Source organism: Ursus arctos, unplaced genomic scaffold (genome assembly GCF_023065955.2).
Source record: "Ursus arctos isolate Adak ecotype North America unplaced genomic scaffold, UrsArc2.0 scaffold_33, whole genome shotgun sequence".
NCBI lineage: Eukaryota > Metazoa > Chordata > Mammalia > Carnivora > Ursidae > Ursus > Ursus arctos.
In genome coordinates, this window is record NW_026623019.1 from 7,335,128 (window position 1) to 7,355,625 (window position 20,498).

General features: G+C 45.7%; 1 protein-coding gene across 1 annotated transcript in view; it reads left to right on the forward strand.

Annotated features, from left to right (window-relative positions):
- LOC113270235 (histone-arginine methyltransferase CARM1-like) overlaps positions 1-2,889 on the forward strand; it is a 248,725-nt gene extending 245,836 nt beyond the window's left edge. The window contains exon 12 of the mRNA XM_048218303.2: positions 89-2,889. Coding sequence (XP_048074260.2) covers positions 89-182 — 94 coding nt within the window. The 3' untranslated portion in view covers positions 183-2,889. The remainder of the gene's footprint in view (positions 1-88) is intronic.
- The last annotated feature ends 17,609 nt before the right edge of the window (positions 2,890-20,498 follow it).

Consider the following 20,498-nt stretch of genomic DNA (forward strand, 5'->3'; position numbering starts at 1 on the left):
TGCCCTCGGTGTATGTGAAGATAATTGGTCTTGTCAAGTGACGGGTTTTCTTTTCTTTTCTTTTTTTGGTTGGTTTTCTGCCATCCAGACAGAGCTATGACATTCAGATCGTGGCGCTGATAAACCAGACAGGCTTCAGATCTGGGAACATCCTCGATTTAAAGAATCCTTTCTTTAGGTAAGAAATGCTCTCATCCATTTCACACCCACGTATATAAAATCTCACCTGACCGCATGACCTAGTGAAGAGAGTCAGACTAATTCCATCTTTCCTAAGAGGAGAAAAATCATCCACTCTTCCTATCTAAGGAGACCTGGATCTTGAGATGGAGTTGAATGTTTTCTATTCCATTAAATGGAATTCAGTATGAACCAATCTGATTCTGAAACAGGGAGCACTGGAGAGTCCTGCAGAGTGAATTCTCATTCCAGTTGAGCTCTAATGAGCTGTGTGACCTCAGGCAAAGTCCCTTCCTTCCGGCATTCAGTTTTCTCATCTGCGAATGTGGGGTTTAAATCTGGGCTCCTCTGACCTTCCCTCACTAATGGACGATTTTATGTAGCAGTTATTCCAATACATCTAAAACATGAAGTCCATTGAAAATATTTTTTTGAGACATTTTTTGAGATCATGTAAGTCAGGACATACCTCTCTTTAAAACCTATGCAGATTTTGTCTGATACAAAGAACTTGCCACAATGAGATAGACATGACAGATGTTTCTGGAAAAACTCCCCATCTTTACACCTAGTCAGTATGAGTGCACTCAGAGTCCACACATGAAGTCAACACCACAATTAAAAACACTGGACACTGTCACTCTTGACTTCCTTATTAAAAAAAACAAAAAACAAAAAAACCTCTTCCCTCATATTATAATGTTTCCCGAGGCCTTTATTCAAAGCATCATGTCTCTATAGTAATTTTTGAAAAGCATAAAGAGAAAAACACTGGAAACCAAACCAGGAATTCTTTGGCAGAGACGGGAAAATGAAACAGAGGTCTTAAAGCATGGGAGGCAAAAAAAACAGGCAGGGCTGCTGTTGTTTACATTGTATGCAAGTTGTCACGCGGAGTAGGAATCTTTCAAGCCTATTCCCATTTAAGGATGTGGATGCCATCTTTAATTCTGAGGGAAGAGGGGAGTTCTTCCTCCCATCCCCCTACACAATCCTGTCGTATAAGGTCAAGGGCACAGATTGTGGCCTCAGAACATGCTGACTATTCACTAGGACAATTTGACCTGCCTAGGCCTCAGTCTTCTAATCTGTGAAATGGGATAAACAACACCAGGATGTCCATACCATGTCCAGGTACTTAACAGTTGACATAATTGGTGTTCAGTAATTGCTAGTTTTCTTGTCTTTCTCCCTTTGCTTACTGGTCTCTGCACTCCTGCTCTCTCAGCAAGTAAAGAGATGATGATCTGTAGTTCATTCCAGACAGAATCACTTGGATTTGGGGGTAGAAAATAAATTTTTGTACGGTTTTAGAAAACCCACCTTTTGAGTGCAAAAACCACGTAAACTAGAGACTTTTGAGTCCTGCTTCCACTTCATCTTAGAAGAGCAAGATTTTAACCAGGAAATACAGGGCCTGGGCCTTGGCCTTGGCCAGCCCCAGCTTTGCATGAAGGCACAAACACAGTGGCCACAAGGTCGAGGTGAGGGCTGGTCCAGGTTGAGTGATACTCAAGGTGGCCACAGCCTTGTCAAAACAGAGACTGTTGAGTTGGGGGTGGGGACAGCAGATGCCTTTCCTTTTCCCTTCTTCTCTCACTCAGCACCAAGTCTGACCGATGTATTTAATTAATTAAGTAGATAAGGGTGCTTAAAAATGTGACTCCTCTGGGAATTCTAGATCTTGATTCTGTTTTTTTCACCAACCTTTCCTAATGTGTAGGCCTCAGTATCCTCAGTGAAGACGTGTGCTAAATGACCAAGTCTTTGAAGAGCACCCAGCATGTAGTAGCTGCTCAGTTAAATGTTTAGCTGTGATACTGCCCTTCTGCTCCCAGACAGTCAACTCCAGTCTGCTAGTGAGGAGCAAAGGCAGCACAGGAAAGAGACAGAGAGAGAGAGAGAGAGAGAGAGAGTGTGTGTGTGTGTGTGTGTGTGTGTGTGTTTTGGGGAGAACTAAAAACATTGGCATTACCCAGAGGAATTGCTGGTAATTTACCATCAAAATAAGTAACTTTCTCTCCACCTGCTTTTTATTCTACCCATTTTTAGGGCTTACAATAGACTCACACACAAAAACAAAAGATTCATTTTTGTTTTTTGTCTGATCCCTGATACCAACTAAAAACATCTAATGTGGCATGTTAAAAACATCTCAAGATCAACAAGTTAATTACTAAAACCATGAACATCCACCATTACAGTTGATTGATTTTCGACAACGCCGCAAAGACAATTAAATGGAGAGGTGATAGTCTTTCAAAAGTGGTGCTGGAATGATTGCACATTAATACACAGTAAAAATGTGACCTTTCAGCCATATCTCACACCATCTATAAAAATTAGCTCGAAAGGGATCATGGATTGAAACATAAAACCTAAAAATATAAAATTTTGAGAATAAAACATAGAAAATCTTTGTGATCTTTGGGTTAGACAAAAATTTCTTAGCTATGAAAAGAGGAAAAGGATAAATTGTCCTTTATCAAAATTAAAAACTTATCTTTGAAAGACACATGATGGGAATGAAAAGATGAGTTACAGACTGGGCAAAAGTATTGGGAAATCACATATCTGAAAAAAAAGTAGTATCCAGAATATTAAAAGAATGTTTGGTATAATACTTTCAAAAAATTCCAGTAATAAAACAGTTTTGTTAAGGGCAAAAGATTTGAACAGACCTTCCATCAAAGAAGATATAACAGCAAATAAGCACATGAAAAAATGTTCAGCCTCACTAGCCAACAGGGAAATGACAATTAAAACCATAATGACATACTGCTACACATATATGAGAAGGGCTTAAAATGAAAATTCGGAGTGCTGGTGAAGACATGGAGCTACCAGAATTCTTATTCATTGGTAGGAATACAAAATGGTACAGACACTTTTGAACATAGTTCAACTGGTTCTTAAATAGTTAAAAATGCGCTTACCAGATGACCCAGCAATCTCACGCCTAAGTATTTACACAAGTGAAATGAAATGTATTTGAATGTTGCTGGCAGCTTTATTTGTAATCACCAAAACTGGAATCAACCAGAATGTCTTCCAAATGGAGAATGAATAAACAAACTATGGTCCATCCATACAATGAAACAAGTTTCAGTAAAGAAAAGGAGAGAAAAATTGATACATATAATAATATAGATGAGTCTCAAATAAATTAAGCTAAAGAAAGTGAAAGAAACCAGACTCAAAAGGCTACATAATATGTGATTCCACGTATATGACTTTCTGGAAAAGGCAACACTGCAGATACAAAGAATAGCCCAGAGCTGGGCTTGGGGAAGTGTTAGCTATGAAGAGATGCGGCAACAGTTCAGGGCAACGGAACTTTCCGGATCTTGATTGTCATGGTGGCAGGACACGTCTGAATGCATTTGTCAAAACTTGCAGAACTACAATAAAGGGGGTGAATTTTAATGTATGTAATTTATTTTTTCCTCAATGACATGAAAACTTACCAAAAATCCCCCCAAAAAACAAAAAAACCAAAAACCCAAAATTGCATAAAGGGATAGGGGAAAACAGAGTGTTGGGCCAGACAATGGCGAGGGATTAGACGTGGGTGTTGTTTACATTGAGTAATCTGGGAGGCTTCTCGGAAGAGGTGGCAACTGAGTGGCAGCTTAAATGTCAGGAAGCAACTGGCCTGGGCAGATGTGCAAGCAGAGCCTTCTACAAAGAACAGTGAGGGCAAAGGCCTGAGGCAAAACAAGCCTACCAAATAGCAAGAAGAGCAAGAAGTAAGTTGGTGCTTTGTCTTTGCTGTAAACGTATAAAAAAAGGAAAAAGCTCTTTCAGTGAACAAAAATCTGGATCATCATCTCAGATCTGAATTTAGGCTATGCATAATCAAACTTCCTAAATATAGTGGGTAAATATAGATCCAAGGCTGCCCATAAAAACTCCAGGAAGGGCACGGGAGTGGGAAGGAGGGGGAGGGGACGAGGAGGGAGGGAGAGGACAAGAACACATAACTAGCTTGCCGGCGGAACTTTGGATCGAGGTGGAACTTACTCAGTATCATGGAAATCACCTTCTCTGTTTTAGGTTTGCTTAGAAGATAGCCACAAGCCAATCAATAAGTAAAACGAAGGCCTGAGAAGTCCCTCAACATCCAAGTTCATATTTCATGTTGCAAATACGCACTCTAAATTTTACAAGGATGATTAGGTTGATTTAAATTCATACTTTGTTTCTCACTCCAAACGGTGCACCCTTGTTTCATTGACAAGTCTACTTCATGGTGCTTCTTAGACTGGCTCTTTACAGCTTCCTGCATGGAGCTGAAGAACAATCTTTTTCTCATCTCGTGGTTTCTCTTTATTATTGTTTTAGTAAAGCCAACAGCTCTGCTTTCATTTTTGAAGTATTTACAAAAGAAATTGAACAAAACCCTACCTCACGTTTGTATGTATGCATATGTATGACGTAACATAAGAGCATGTTAGGAGTGAGCGTCTATTTACAATTTTAAGCTGTTTTCACAGATCGTTTCGACCATTCAACACTAGTTTCTAGCTCAGCAATGTGTTAAAGACTTGTTGCCTTATTCATGGAATAATAGGACGTCAGGAATGTTTTTCATTGGCAATATTTGATGACTCTGTATGTAGTTAAGGAAATAAAGATGGAACCTTTGTCACTTCTTTTAGGCCTACAATAAAAATGTACAGTGCGAGATACCAGTGAGGCCTCTCCTTTACTTTAAGACATTTGTTATATGTCACACGTCAAATGGTGATGAAAGATGATCTTTGCGAAGAGCAGGTTTTCCCCTGGCCCAGACAACTCTTATAAAAATGGATGTCACATCAGCGCGACAAGCTAATGAAGCCCACAGCAGCCCGCTCACTCGGGGGTGGGGGAGGGAGAGAAGCTGGAATAAAACCACAAGGACATATCCTCACCAGCCAGCCAGTCACCCGCAGCCGGGAGCTTTCCACTCTGCTGCTTTGGCTCATTCTGGCCACTCCGTGTGAAACAGTCTTGCCTTTCTATCCAGCCCAACAATCTTCCTTACATCACCGCGGCGCTTCCCTTCCAGCGCACCCTCACCAGCATGCCTTCTGCCACCCTCCACACTCACTCAGGGATGCTTTCCCGCCTTTGACACATCTCCTGTCCCTCCCTTAGTCTGACCCTTTCTTGCACCTGTATATGATCTCGTACCCTAAACACACGCACACACGCGCGCGCGCACACACACACACACACCTTTGTCTTCTGTTAACCAAGTTCTTTGTGGGTTGGAGTGAGTCCGATTCACTTTTTAATTTCCTGCAATGCCTAAGGGTACGTCTTATGCATCAAAGGTGCTCAATAAATGTACACTGATTGAGTACATAATTTCATCCTGAAGTTAAGAGTCATTGTAATTCGGAATCAGGCCTGACAACCTTCTAATCACCTTTCAAGCAGAGTAGGCAGAAACTGGGAAACTCTGCACTGCAGAAGCATGAGATTGCTGCTGCCACCAGCTCCACCCACACCCAGGGCAGACATTGCTAATCAATCCCAGCACTCTTCCCCACCCAACAAGACAGGTCCTCACTGTCCTTCTCAACCCACCCTCTAGGAAGACATTGGCAGTCTCTGGGAGTGGGCACAAGACATAAAACCATGACTTTTCAGGATGCCAAAAAATTGATAGTATTTCTGAATCTTTGATCCCAAAGATATGTACTATTTATGAATTTGTAATTTTGCTGAAGCACAGATTTGATACGGATATATATCTAAATCTATAAACCGTGGGTGTGGGCAAGTGAGTGTCTTTTTTTCCATCACTTAGAGAACGCATCTCCGTGTAATCAATAACTCTCCTGATGTATTAAATGTTTTTCATCCTCTTCACCTTATTTCTGGAAATGTAAGTAAGTTCTTAATGTTGCTTTTTAAGAAATGATATAATGTAGGATAGAGTTTATTTTAGTGGAAAAACTTAGTAAGTTTACTACTTACTCCTGTCCTTAAATCTACAGAATCATTAAGAATCAAAGGGGATTAAGTGTTAATTTACTGTGTTTTGTGGAGAAATGACGTTGCCACAGTGTCCGCAAATTTGAAAGTGACCTCAAAGCACATCCGCTGTGAATATCCAGAGTAGACTGTGGATTTTGGGAAATCTTGGAAATCTTGGACTTTCAGGAAGCCACCCTGTCATAATTAAGACCAGAAATGGAGTCACAGTAGGTTTTCAGGAGCTGCTCTGAGATAGCCCACAGCCAGCACGCCTGTGGGACCTGGAAGGCACACCACCCACGGAGCTCCAGGACAGATACCTGGACGCCAGGAACACGACAGCCTGACTGAGAACATCCTGAACAATAAACGTATCGCGTCTCCTAACAAGGAGCCCAGAGGTAGAATGGACTCCAGGATTGGTGACAGTGTCTCAGTGACTTCATCAAGGACTGAGGTTCTTCCTCCCTTTTCCTCCTTCCTCCCTCCTAGGCTAGCCTCCCTTATGTGCACAAGGCCACAGTGGAAGTTACAGGAGTCGCATCCAGGGCCATAAGAGAGACTATCACCTCTGGCATCTCGTCTCAAAATAACAATAATGACAGTTAACACATCACCCTATGTACCAGATACTTTTCTAAGTGCTTTGCAATTATTAGCTAAGCTTTATCTTTACCACAACCCCGTTAGCTATGTATTGTTATGAACCCCATTTAACAGATGAAGAAGTGGAGGCAGAAAGGTTCAGTGACTCTCCTGATGGCGCAGAGCTAGGCAGCCATGCAGCCGGGATTGTAAACCGGGCCGTCCACTGCAGAGACCTTAACCACAAAGTTACCTCTACTCAGAAAGTCTTTCCAAAAGTAACCCAGACACTTGCCTTCAGGCTTGCTTGGCCACAACTGAGTCACGTGGCCATCTCTAAGCCAATCACCAACAGGAGACCTTGCCACAAAGAGAGAAGCCCATCGAGACTTATCACTGAGCTGGAGATAGACTCATGTTTCCCAAGGGACAGAGCCTGAAAAACGTAGAATTCTCTTCCCAAAGAAGGGAGATGGACGTAAAGCAAGGGACTAGCATCTGCTGCTGTGAGGTACTGCCTACCAGTAGTCCAGCTTGACCACTAATTCCATTTCCTCTGCTTTGTTAAGGAAGCGTGTGTCATACTATGGTTACCCCAGGCGTGTATCTCTACCTCCCCTCTTGCTTGTAAGCACTCCCAAACTAGGAACAAATCTCACAAATCTGCCGATTCCCCACAAGGCCTGGCACAGGACCTTGCACACAGAAAGTGTTCCAGAAATGTTTGCTCATTGTAATTGAATTTTCTTTCTCAAGTCTACTTAATTGAAGAGGTCAACAGTTGGCCATGCTCAAAGCAGGCAGATAATGCATTTTCACATTGATCTAACAATCAAATGAATTCTGAGAAGCTTCTCTTGCCATGCAAAATAGCATAAAATCACACATTAACATAGGTCAATGCAGACGCCCAAATTTATTAAATTGTTAGTGTCTTGCACTCAGCACCCTTGGAGGTAACATTAATGTCATATTTTTATTATGACTTGACATTTCCTCTCTATTCGAAGAAACACATCAGAGAATCATGAGAGCAGGTTATACAATCTGCACCACCCTGTGCAGAAGGAAGATGCAGGTCTGGGTAGATCAGTGAATCTCCCCTTTCATGGGCCTACTGCTCTAACCCTCAGTGGATAGGTGACCCCCAAGACATGGCAACTTCCCGGGGTTGGGAGCGGGTGAGAAGGCCTCATGAAGTCGCCCACTGAACTTGCTGCGATCTCATCAGCCCAGAGCAGGGACTTGCACTGCCTCGCCCCACCCCGAGAAGCAGCAGGATGTGTGCCTGACCTTGACCCTACCTGTGCCTGTTGCTGGCGGAGTGTAACAGTAGAACTTGGGCCACCCCCACCGGGTTGCTGCAGTCATCAGAGGCAGGAGCAGGAACTGGGAGACCAGGCAGAGCCTGGAGGCCTAGAGTTTGGTGGGCAGATGAGAACTCATCTCAGAGGGACACTAGGGGAGGCAGGACCACCCGTGAGCTAAGGCTTCAAGCCCCGGGTGCAGGCTGTATAGACCCATCATATTTCACTTACAAAACAAATTCAAAGATAAAAGTATTATGGATTTCAAGATGATGGCCACAGGGCATTACACCCCACACACTTCTGCGCACAGGAGCCTGTGAGATCACACTTATCACACTCCCTGGCCATAGAGGTGTGGTGTAGTAGCTTGTGTCAAGTGAACATCCATATGGAGAAGATAGACAACATTTTAAGACATGCTGTTATACAAAGGCTTATTGAACGAATGACCTTATCTAATGGAATGAGAAGCCATCGGGCAGCGAGGAGGGCAATTGCTTCTGCACAAGTGTTCATCCCACGTTCCATCCAGCAGCTCCTTTCCTACATGTCTGCCATGGCGACTCCGGACTTCATCCTACGGACAGGCAATGAGGAGCCTATTCTGCATGTTTTAAGTGGAGGAGTGGCATAATCAATGGATCTCTTTGGTGGCGTTATGGAGGAGGAATTCAGGGAAGAGGAGGCTCTGAGCAGGCAACCGAACTCTAGATGACTGACTGAAAGTAACATTATAGCACGGCGGCTAAAGATGTGGGCTCTTTAGTTAGAGACACCTGGGTTGTCACCTCCTAGATAGACTTGGGCCATCACCTGCCTTCTCTAGCTTCACTTTCCTTATCTGGTGAAGTAATGGTGAGAGGGTTCTTTATGAAGGCTGAGAGAAATGATTGTATACGACACACAAAACATAGCGCCGGGGACCTTACGGGTAGCTAGTATGGTATTATCATAGGAAATGGTTCTTACTAGTTTCTCTGAGTCTCACGTTCACATAGTGTCTAAAACTGCTGTGCTTTCAGTTACAAGAAGGAAATGCTCACATGCCTGACCACCCCCATCTAGGAGACTCTCTCCCCTCTGCAACCCATAATCCCCTGGGGCAGAAGGGGTGACTGATCCTTCTCCTGCTTCATAATCTTGTCTTCACCTTTGGGCAGCAGTCTTAGATCTAGCTCTGCAGTATGGCGTAGCCTTCTCTCTTTCTGTACGGGAGGAGCTCTTGGCCGGGTCCGTCATGTACGAGAGGAATTTAGAAAAATTCACTTTCTGTTCAGAGCCTCATTTTAAACACACTGTCTTGCTCAAGAAATCACCTCATTCATGTATTCATCCCTTCATGTATTCACCCTCTCTTGCCCCAGGTCATAAAGGATGATCTTAAGGATGATGATTTAAGGAAGAAACAAAAATACATTAGTTTGACCTTTCAAATATATTATCTTCAATAAAAACATAATTCATCATTGTTATAATAATGTAATAAGCAAATAACTTATGGAAATCCCACTTATCTGTAACTTACCAGGATACAAGTTATTTGGGGGACACAACAAAAGCAGTTACACCTCAGAAGCACCAGAGGCTGCTGGCACCGTTTCCCAGTATTAAGAAATATCTAGAAATTAAGGTGCAAAGAATATGTTCATCAAAACAAAAACTCTAGGGCCATATTCTTTCAGACACGGAGGCACCGTGAGCTTTAGAATCAGGCACACTAGGTTTGCTTGTGTGGGGCTGTAAGTGCCGCCCACCACTACTTCCGGTTTTCCTCTGCTTCCAGACACAGAAGAGGATCACATTTCCTAGGCCCCTTGAAGTTAGGCATGGCCTTGTGACTTGCTGTGGCCTATACAGTGTGAACAGAAATGACGCACATCCCTTCCATGTGGACATGTTTAAGAGATGGCGTGAGATTCTTCATGCCTACTCTTCCTCCTCCCTCAGTAATTGTGGGAATCCTTTTGACGTGACAGTGTCACCACACAGTAAAGCTGGCTCCAGCCTGGGTCTCTGAATATCTCAGAACTCCCCTGCCAACCTATGTCACACGTGTAGTTTGAGCAAAAACAAACCTTTGTTTTCAACCACTGAGCTTTGGGCGTATTTCTTACTGAGGCATTATTAAGCCTTTCCTATCCAACACAGCATCATTCCAGGCTCTGAGGACACATACGTAAACAAGACAGACAAAGCTTCCCTTTCTCAGATAGTGGGAGGCATACATAGAGTAGACATAGAAGCAGAGAAACACAAAAATTTTGAAATGTGCTGAGTGAAGAATATAATACTGGGGGATGGGGTGTGGAGGGCCCTGGAGCTTGCTTCTGGGGCAGCGGCGCTCAGAGGAACCTCACCAAAGTGCTGGCCCCTGAGCTGGGGCACAGGGAGCCACCTCAAGATTTAGAGGAAAGAACTCAGGCAGAGAATTAACTGCAATTCGAGAGTTTGAAGCTGAGGGTGTTATGACTGAATCTGTCCCATCTCCTGGTTGCTTTTGAGAAGCAGACTGTATGTGGACAAGAATGGAAACAGGAAAATCCTGGTGCAATAAAAACAAATGAGAAACGGGGTGATGGAGCAGGCTGACAAGGATGAGATTCAGCATCGTTTTTGGAGATGACCATAACAGAGCTCACTGGTACATTGATGGGTGGTGGTAGGAAAGGAAAAGAAGAATCATGATCAGCTCCCAGGTTTTTGGTCTGAACAGCTGGTTGCTGTTTACTAAGATGGAGAAGAGTAGGTGGGGAGCAGATCTGGGAGGGGAAATCAAGAGTTCTGTTGTGAGTTTATGGGGTCAGAGATGGCCACTTGCTGTCAAAGTGGAGTTATCAGGCAGGCGGCTAGATGTGCGCATGGGGACACCAAAGGAGAGAATCTGGATAGCGGGGTTGGAGAGTCATGGAGCATACAGGTGGTAATTAGAGCCCAGACCTGGATGTGGTCCCCCGGAAGGTAGTGTAGAGAGAAGAAAACCAAGAGCAGGGAACCGTAATATGTAAAACTTGGAGAAGAAAGGGTCATCAGAAGAGACTGAGCAGTTGGCCCAGTAAGATCTGACTGGTGGAGTGACACGGAACAAAAGAAGAAATCACTTCAAGGAGAAGGGAGGATCAGTTTGTGTCACATGTGGCCGTCAGGTCAAATACGATGGCAATGGAGTTTGGCCATTGGAACGAATCACACGGACGTTGATTACAGCCGTTGCAGGAGTGAAGAGTGAAGGGAATAATGATAAGGTGGAGAAAGCAGATCAAGACAGCTCTCCCCAGGAGTTTGGATGTGCAGAATAGCGGGAAAATGGGGTGAGCGCTGGGTCCCCGTATCCAGATCTGCCGTGACAAAGTGCGTAACAACGTCCTCCAACTTTGGTTAGACTGGAGCCCCATCTTGGTCTTTATATGGGCTGAAGTCTTTTCTTCAGTCTCCGCCCCACATCTCAGAACATACAACAGTCTGCCAGACTGACCTGAGGACACCTTTCTGCCTACCAGTGTTTCCACTTAAAGTAAGACTAAACCACATGCCCTAGAGAGATATGGACAGAAAGAGAAAAAAAAATTAATCTTTTCACAAAACCAGAAAAGTTCCCTGTGCTTGACAACAGTCAGTGACAGTGTTGTGATGTCCCCAAAAGGCATGGCCATCAAGAAGATGAGTGGTGATGGTAAGGAAGTCAAGGGCCTCGCATGAGCAGCAATTAAGAGCGAGGTGACACATGGTCACAATGCTGGGAACTAGCAAAATTTAATGTTTGAATTGTCAGTATAGTCACTTGGTTCAAAACTCAAAATGCAAAAAGAATGTACAGTGAGGTCTCCACCCAAGCCTTGTCCCCTAGCCTTCCCATCCACGCGGCCAAGTCAACTAATGTTCTGAGTTTCTCACCCTTCTTGCACACACATGTGCAAATATACCGGCATCCTTCCCTCTCTCCATCTTTTGGCTCAAGTGCTGTTACACCCTACGTACTCTTCCGCGTCTACAAAGCCAGAAGTTTGGCAACATGGGAAGAAGGGGATTTTTGCAGCTTCACCTAACAGCTACTGAATTCATGCTAAATATTTTTAGGGAGGTTTTTTTATTAGGTAGTAGGCATGGTAAATGGAGTCTAAATTGAGTTCTCATATGTCTGGGAGCATCTGTTGAATGGGGTGAACCTGTGAGGAGGGGGAAAGTTCCCAGGAGAACAAAAATAGGAAATGTGACATTTGTGTCTAAGCGTCCTTATACAAGTTCCCAGGGACTGTCACCGAACCTAGTCATCACTGATGTGTTTGCTCGCCACAACCCCATCCCTCCCAGCACTTCTGGGAAGGCTCTGCCCTCCTGCCAGCACACCCATGGGGGTCCTTGGCTGGCTCTCTCTGAAATCCATCAGCTGCCAAGATCACCACCTGTCCCCTGTCAAAACTGGCCTTGAATTGCAAATGCTTCCCTCCTGGCTGACCATCCTCATGATGCCTCCGTCAGGATTTACTGTGCAACCAGGTCCCCTGCTCCTGGTTTGATGTCCCATCACCAGCTGCATGTCTGAGCCCCTCTCCTGTGGGGGGCATGTGCCTCTTGAATGTGAACCAATTCTAATACTTGGGGGAAAAAAATAGGATCGAGATTTTAAAATTATCATCTGATATGCCAAGTGAAGTGAAGCTCGTTTTCAAATGATTCCCAGCTGTCATAATAGCATCGTGCCTGGATGGCTCAGTCATCACAGCAGCAAGGAGGGCAATTTGATGTCATATCTGACCTGATAACAGGAATTGTGATTGGAAGTCAACTTGAGATACTTAGAACAGCTACTTAGAATCACATCAATTAACATTTGTATGTTGCTTTCCTGTTTATGAAGCACTTTTTTATGTACACTGTCATAATATGTTAGGAGTGATGGTGGCTTTAAGGAGAGGACAGAACTGAATGATTTTACTGCCTCAGCTTAGAAACAGGAAGGAAACAGGTTCTTACAAAAGGAAATAGCAAAAGCAGACCCCGGTGCTAAGCATAAAAGCATAAGTATTATCCGTGCCAAACCCAGGGAAGCGGGAACGAAAACACTGCCAATTCAAGAGAGACCCTCCGTGGGAGGAGGCACAAGCCAAACCAAGGTCTTGTAGCAAAGTGCTCAAGATTGAGGGCTGTTGAGTGGCTTTAGGCCAGAGTGAGTTGTTGTAATCCATAGCTTTGGATGAAAACATCACGACTGCAGGTACACCAGAAGAAAATACGTAGGACATTTAGGCTTCTCTGCCTAGCTTCTCTTAAGACCACATTCTTGGAGAGAGACGCCCACCCCCATGAGGCCCCCCATTTTGCTGCTTCTTCCCCTCTTTCCTGGAAGAGCATTTACCAGCTCCCTGTCCAACCTGCTCCCTCTTCCAGTGGTTCGGGAATGATTCTCCTAGCTGTTGATGACTCAGTAACGCGCGTCATTGATGATAACTGCATTTCCTGGGGAGTTGGTGCTCATGGTTAGAGGCTGAAATGCACAGTATGTCCATACAAACTGGGGAAGAATTCTGCCTGATTAATGTCACGGCAATGAATGCCAAGCAAATTCATGATTCAGCACATCTGGTGACTTTGATTTGCCAATTCTGAATAAATATTTTCTTTATGGGACTTTCCACAAAGAGTCCTACGGAACTGACTCAAACACAGCTTTGCATCTCTACTCTCCACCCGCGCTGCGTTTGCCTATCAGATTCCCTTGCATACAGCAGGTGATCGATAGATGTTTACTGAATGAAGGTTTTCGTAGTTGGAGTGGGATGAGGCGCCAGGGTCGAACTGACTCAGTAGGCTTTGCTTTCAGGTGAACTCCTCCCGAGTAAAACCATTGTTCTGATGAGCAAACGAGAGCTGAACCGTGGAGAGGATTGAGTCTCCCCCCACCCTCCGCCAGGGGTAAATGTGAGGACGTGTGTGAGTGTTAACAGCACGGCTAGAATGTGACCGGCCCGGTTGTATGTGTGTGCGTGTGCACATGGGCGCTAATACTTTATTCTAGGTCTATAGGAAGTTCCCAGTGCGTGACTTCTCACCAGAAGCTAGCACGAGGGCTTCTTTCTCCTCTGACAGTTCTCTCCTCCAGGCTCTCCTCCCTCCGGAATTCTCATCCATCTTAGTACAATCGTACCCAAACGCTTCAGGTTAAAATTGACCTTAATTCTTGGAGAAAACCAGACTGAGGCCATGCTGGGCAGGATGCAAGGTGGAGGTAAGCTCTCCAAAATGAGGACCAGGGATGGACCAGAGAATGGAACAAGAGCGCGATGACTGCCAATGAGATCAAGACTGGCCTAGCATTACTGGTACACATTTAAGAGGGGTTTTGGGGGTTTTTTCTGGAAAGTGCTAATAGTGTTAGGTCTGTAATTACCTTAAACCCTATCTTGGCCCAGAGATGAGGAGAGGAACAGGGATGGGACCCAGGAGGCAGGCGAGGAGAATGAGTGCAAGGAGAATTTAAATTAGAGGGAGAGAAGAGAGGGGATCTATAAATGGAATCAATGGAAATAGTCAGAATTTATCAATAGCCCTTTTCCTAGGTGGAAATGTATCTATCTTTCTGCCTCTCTCTCTCTCTATCCATCCATCCACGCATCCCTCCATCCTGCCTTTTTCCAAAAGGATTTACATTAGTTTCCAAGGATACATTGTAGATGGTGGTAAAATATAAACTATACTTGGGCAGAATTAACAAAGAAATGCTAGGATGGGGACAAAATGGAGCCAAGAGGTGGGCTGGCCACACGCCCTTGCCGGACTGGAACCTGGCCTGTGACGGAGAGAGGCAGTGGTACCCAGAACCGCAGAGAGCATCTTGCTAAACCTGGGGCTCTGGCCTGTGAGATATGTCTTCCTCTTCAGATCCACCTCAGTGGCTGTGTAGGGCCTGGACAGAGCACAGCCCGTTGGGCTCTGTGGGGAGGACCCTCTGCACAGTGGGTGGCAGGGAGAAGGCAGAGCTAAATATCTGCGATTGTGAGTGTTGCAGATGTTAAAACCTAAATGCAAATATTGCTTCACTTGCATAAGGCAGCTTAACAGAAAGAACCCGCCCAACTATAGAAAACACGCTGTCAGAAGTTCTAAAACAACATTAATTTTTTTCAGAGCTCAAAAACTCGCAAATTTTAAAATCTTTTTTTAAGACCAAAAAAAAAAAAAAAAGCGGGGGGATTTAAAATCATAGTGACGGCCTATGAGACTCTTTTCTTGTCTGACATCTCCCTCTACTGACAGTACGTCCTCTCTCTTTTCCCAGGCAGCCCAGCAGGGACGTCCTTTGAAAGTGAGGTGCCCATGAAATGCCTTTGCGTCCTTGCTCACAGATGGGAGGGGACAAGGGGGGAGGATCATGGGTTCTGCTTGGGGGATTGGGCCATCCGCGTGCAGTCGGCAATACGATACGATACCGATACCGTGTCTGGAGCTCAGAAGAGGGGCTGCAGACGATGAGAGGAGTGGCAGAGTGGCCGGGGGGAGAGGATGAAAGATGAGAGGAGGAGAAGGGATGCCGTCATCTTGAGAGTCTCTCAGACCTCAAGGTCCAGCAGATGGGTGGGAGCAAAGCAGCTTGTTCCTCTGAAGGCTCTTTATATAGCACTTCCGATGCAGGGCCGTCGTCTCTGGCTTGTATAATCCCAGTGTTGGGAAACTCATTCCTTCACTGTCGAGAGGGTTTTTTTGACATTGTTAATTGTGAGAAAGTTACCACTTCAGGTGAGCTGCAGTCTGCCCCCCACGTACCCCTCGTTTTTATCATTCTGCCGCTCTGTGTGATACTCACCCCCCATGTTTACCCGACCTATGCTTCCCCGTGGGAATCCCACGAGACAAAGCTGGCTACATGGGTGGTTCACCCAGTTTATAGTCTATGCCTCCTCTCCCCTCACCGCTATTCTCCCTTGAGAGCAGAGACTGTCGTATTCCTCTTCCTCCCCAGGCTTCAGCCTATCAAACAACTCAGGGAGAGTTTCAATGAAGTAAGTGCTTCTCATGCATGATCTCAGACGTCGCATCAGTCGAGTGAGCTAGACATCACTGTCCCCCCATTTACAGATGAGGAGCCTGAAGCCCAGGGAGACATGGAACTTGCACAAAGCCACAGAGCAGGTGTTTGGAAGAGCCACGCTTGGAGTCCACGTCTATTGGATATGAAAGCTTGGTCACTTAAATCAACATGATTCTACCTGTTCTGTCCGTAGACAACATCAGGCATAGGAAAAAAAAAAAAAAACCTACATCGGTGTCCACTGGGTGGACCCAAATTTTGATAATACCTACTTGAAAATTGGTCATTTAGGGGCATGGGGCTTAGAGATGAAGTGAAGTTTCTTCCCCATTGACCTGACTCTTCCGATCTCAGTGCCAGCATCCTGGAAATTGTTCTCCTCCCAGCTTTGTTCCATCAGCTTAGCAGTTCCCACAGTGGCCACTGTCTGCGTCCATCTGCAGCACCCCGTCCCTCCAGCCCTCTCAGGGAGGTACCCCAGCCTTACAGGGCGCCTGCTGTCCTCCAGGTACCTCCAGCTCCCAGAGTTCCGATCCGGCTTCCCCCAGAGAGCAGCAGGCTCCTGCTGGCCATATTTTGGGTGTAACTGGCTCCTGACCAACCACTCCGCAAACTTAGGTAAGTTACTTAACTCCTTTGAGCCTCGTGTTTCTGATTGTCAAAAGGGAGTAAGTGCCTGAGGGTATGGCGTAAGTGTAATTGAGAAGTGAGTCGAATGTCCGATACAGTGCCTGCCCCACACCATAGCTGCTCGAGTTGCCGTCCTCAGCCTGGTGGGAAATGGAAAAAATCTGTGATTATTGTTCTACCTGGAGGGGATGAACGATTAGGGGAAAGAGAGGCAGCAAATGGAGAGCGGAGTCATGGGGGTGAGAACATACAAAATGCAGTTGCTTGGAAGCCATCGTAAGTGTTCTTCTCGGTTCCTAGTCCCTAGTGGGCGTTCACAAGTCCCTATCTTTCCTAGGGCTTCAAGTCTTGTTTCCGTAGAAAAGTGGAGATAGAGACAGATGGCAGAGAAACCAAGTAAGGTCTTAAGGAAGATGGGCAATTATTGCTATCTGGAAGGTTTGGCGGGAGGAGAAGGAGGGGAGGGGCGGCAGTCCAAGGGCAGTGAGTTTCGTCAAGTAGGTGACGGAGAAGAGCCTCCGGAATCAGTGGCTGAGGGAGCATCTGAGTGAGGGAACACGTGAGTGATGCTGGGGGTTTCACTAAATGATTTTGGTAATGTTGACCTTGTTGGGTCTGTCACCTTTATGCCTTTTTGGTAAGGGTGGGAGAAAAATTGGAAGGATTATGCAATACTTTCAGCCAACCCCCCCCCCATTTTAACCAAGAACATCAGGTAAAAATCCTTTCACCTGCTACCATCTGTGGCTCTCTGCCAAGTTTTTCTGAAGAGTGCTCTCGAATTACATGAGATCTGAAATAAGGCATCAGTCAGAGAAGACTCTGGAAAACCAGTTTTTGGTTGAAAGCTGGTCATCAAGAATTTGGAGATGTGTAAATGTGAGTTTGAACATCTAAACGCATTCAGGAGCATCTCCCGAGATTCTTAGGCTCACATTGACTGAGGCTGGGTGAACACCTATTTATCTGTTCCCCTCATCTCATGACTAGAGCCAGAGCACCAGTCCGTGAATGCTACTGGCTGGCAGAATTAGCTTGAGCTTTGCAGGGCTGGGTGGTGAGTATCTGACTGGCCATTCACTATGGATCAGGGCTTCTTACGCTTTAATGTGCTTGAGAATCCCCTGCAGATCTTGCCAAAATGAGGATTCTGCCTCAGTTAGTGGGGGTGGGGGATGGGGGTGCTGAGAGTCTATTTTTAACCAACTCCCAAGTGGTGATTCTTATGGTGCTGGGTACCAGCACCGAGGACCATACTTTGAGAAGCAAGCTATGGTGTTTCTGACCCTGGTTTGCCCACACCCACCTTTGTGACATTTGATGGGTACCTAACACACTCTTGGTGTCAGTTCATTCTGGAACTGCCTTCCTTCCCCTTCCCAGCCTCACCCCCAACACCACCACCACCAATCCCTGCTAGAAAAATACAATAAATAGAAATTCAGTTGTTTAGAATTCTGAGTTCACCGCTTAGAGGTATTTCTTCTCTGTTTGCTTTGGGAGGAAAACGTTTTTTCTTCCTCTTCGGATCCCAGAATTCTTGATTTTTTTTTTTCCCCTCTTAATGGTTTGGCACAAACCTACTTTTGTTGATTTGGTATTTCCTCTGTGGATAAACTTTCTGGCTTTGGAAAAAGCCTCCTTCTTTTATGAGGTACTTTTAACCTGCAGGATTTCCATTTAGCTTAATTGGCATATTTATGTATTGAGATGGGTACCTAGAGGGCTTGGGCCACAGCACTTTTGTATAAATCGAAAAAAATGAAATGAGCTGTTCTCACAGTTGTGTGCCCTTCAGTCATGGAGTGTGGTAAAAGGCTCATCATTTACAGGCTGTGAAAGCTCGGGAAGATCAATAGGCATAATGCAACCCGGAGTCATTTAGAAAAGCAAAACTCAGGATTTTCAAAGCCCAATTATTTCAGGAGCTTGGCCATTACTAATTCCTTGTTAAATCCTTCCTGGGCCTTCGTTCCCTCGCCATGTTAAGGAATGGCCTTCGAAACTCCTGATGAATCATCCTCCCGAGAGGACGCCGGAGAGCCTCCTTCTCCCGACGGTCGGACCATTTGTAACCTCGGAGGAGCTGACTATTCCTGGCCAGCCCCTTCTGATCACAAGCCCGGCTGCAGACCGGGACTGTTCAGGTCGCCTCTGAAGCCTAGCCTGCTTTGAAGGCAAGTGTGGGAATTGATTCTTATTGGTTTCATATACCTATGGTTAATGGCTTATAGATTTTTATATAGTCTGGCCCCACTAGACATGTCTGTTAAGTCTCTCTTAAGGTTGACAGAGAGGAGAGAAGGTCAAAGGACCTAGGACACGTGCATGGCTTTCCTCCAAGGCTGACCGAGAAAGGACTCCTTAAAGGAAAATTCTAGTGACCTGAACATTTGAGAAAGAGGAACCGTTTGGTGGATACGGGAGGAATCTGGCCCGTGAGGGCAAGAATGCACGTTTCACAAGAGGGCCAGGTGATGTCAGGGGCACAGATGGCCTGCTTCCATGAACTAATGGAAACACATACGGGTGGACCAGCTGCCCTGGGAGTTTTTAGCCTCTGCCAAGATGTCGACAGGGAGTTGAGTGGTGGTCCCAGAAACTGTGAGTGTGAAAAAGGGCCTTTGCCGATGTAATTAAGTGAAGGATCTCTAGCTGAGGCCTTCCTGGATTATCTGAGCGGGCCCTAAATCCCACGACAAGCATCCTTAGAAGAAGAGGTGAAGACACAGACGGGGAGGGGCAATGTGAAGTTGAAGGCAGGGATTGAGGGACGCGTTGCAGCCAACGAGCCCCAAGGATTGCGGAAAGGCACCAGAAACCAGGCAAGAGGCGCCGAACGGAGTCTCCCTCAGAGCCTCCAGAAGGAGCCAGTCCTGCCAAGAGCTTAATTTTGGACTTCCGGCCTCTAGAGCTGTGCGGGAATACATTTCTGTTGCTTTAAGCTACCAAGTCTGTGGCAATTCGTTTCAGCAGCTCTAAGAAAGGAGTACGATGACCACCACCCAGGCTGCTGGCTCTGCCCCCCACAAGCAGCCCTGGAGAATCTCAAGACCCAAGAGGAAACAGGATGGATTCTAGAAACCAGAGATAACAAAAAGTGAGGAAGGAGACCGAAGGTTGTCTTGGGACGTGCTCGGACAGGTGTGTGGCTGCGGTAACGGGACGAGCACAGGGGGAGGTAAGCTGATGAGATCCTGCACTCGCCTCTCCTCCAGCTCATTGGAGAAAGCGCTGGCTGACCCTTCCCTTTCCTCTGCCACGTGGCGGGGACACAGGCACCAAAGCCTTGTGGGGGTGGGTAGGGGATGAAAGGCACAGGACCGAGCCGTCTCAGAATGCCCACTCTGCTTCCCCTCAATCCCAGAGCTATTGCTTACAGCCTGGGGAGGAGACTCCCCCCCCCCCCCCCCGTGCTGCTTCCCCCAAGTTTTTAAAGATGCATTCCTGACCAGAGGGGTCGCCCTGTAAGAGGACAGCAAATGGCAAACACCAGCCGTGGTTCTGGAGTGCCCGGGGCTCCACTGTGGGGCTCAGTGTCCTCCTCTCCTCAAACTCATGGGAACTCCCACAGACGAGCCCTTTAGATTCCATCCAAAGCAGGAGTGCTGGACAGGAATTTAAAAAGAACCGGGAAAAATGCCTGTCCTAAGGGATGATGGATACGTGCGACAATAAGAAATCCAAAAAGCGCCAGGTGAAAACTGATCTTTAAAGACAGAATATAATAGATGGAATAAATAATGGGGCAGATAGAGCTGAAGAACGGAGCAGTGGATTCGATCGGTGTGTAACAAAGA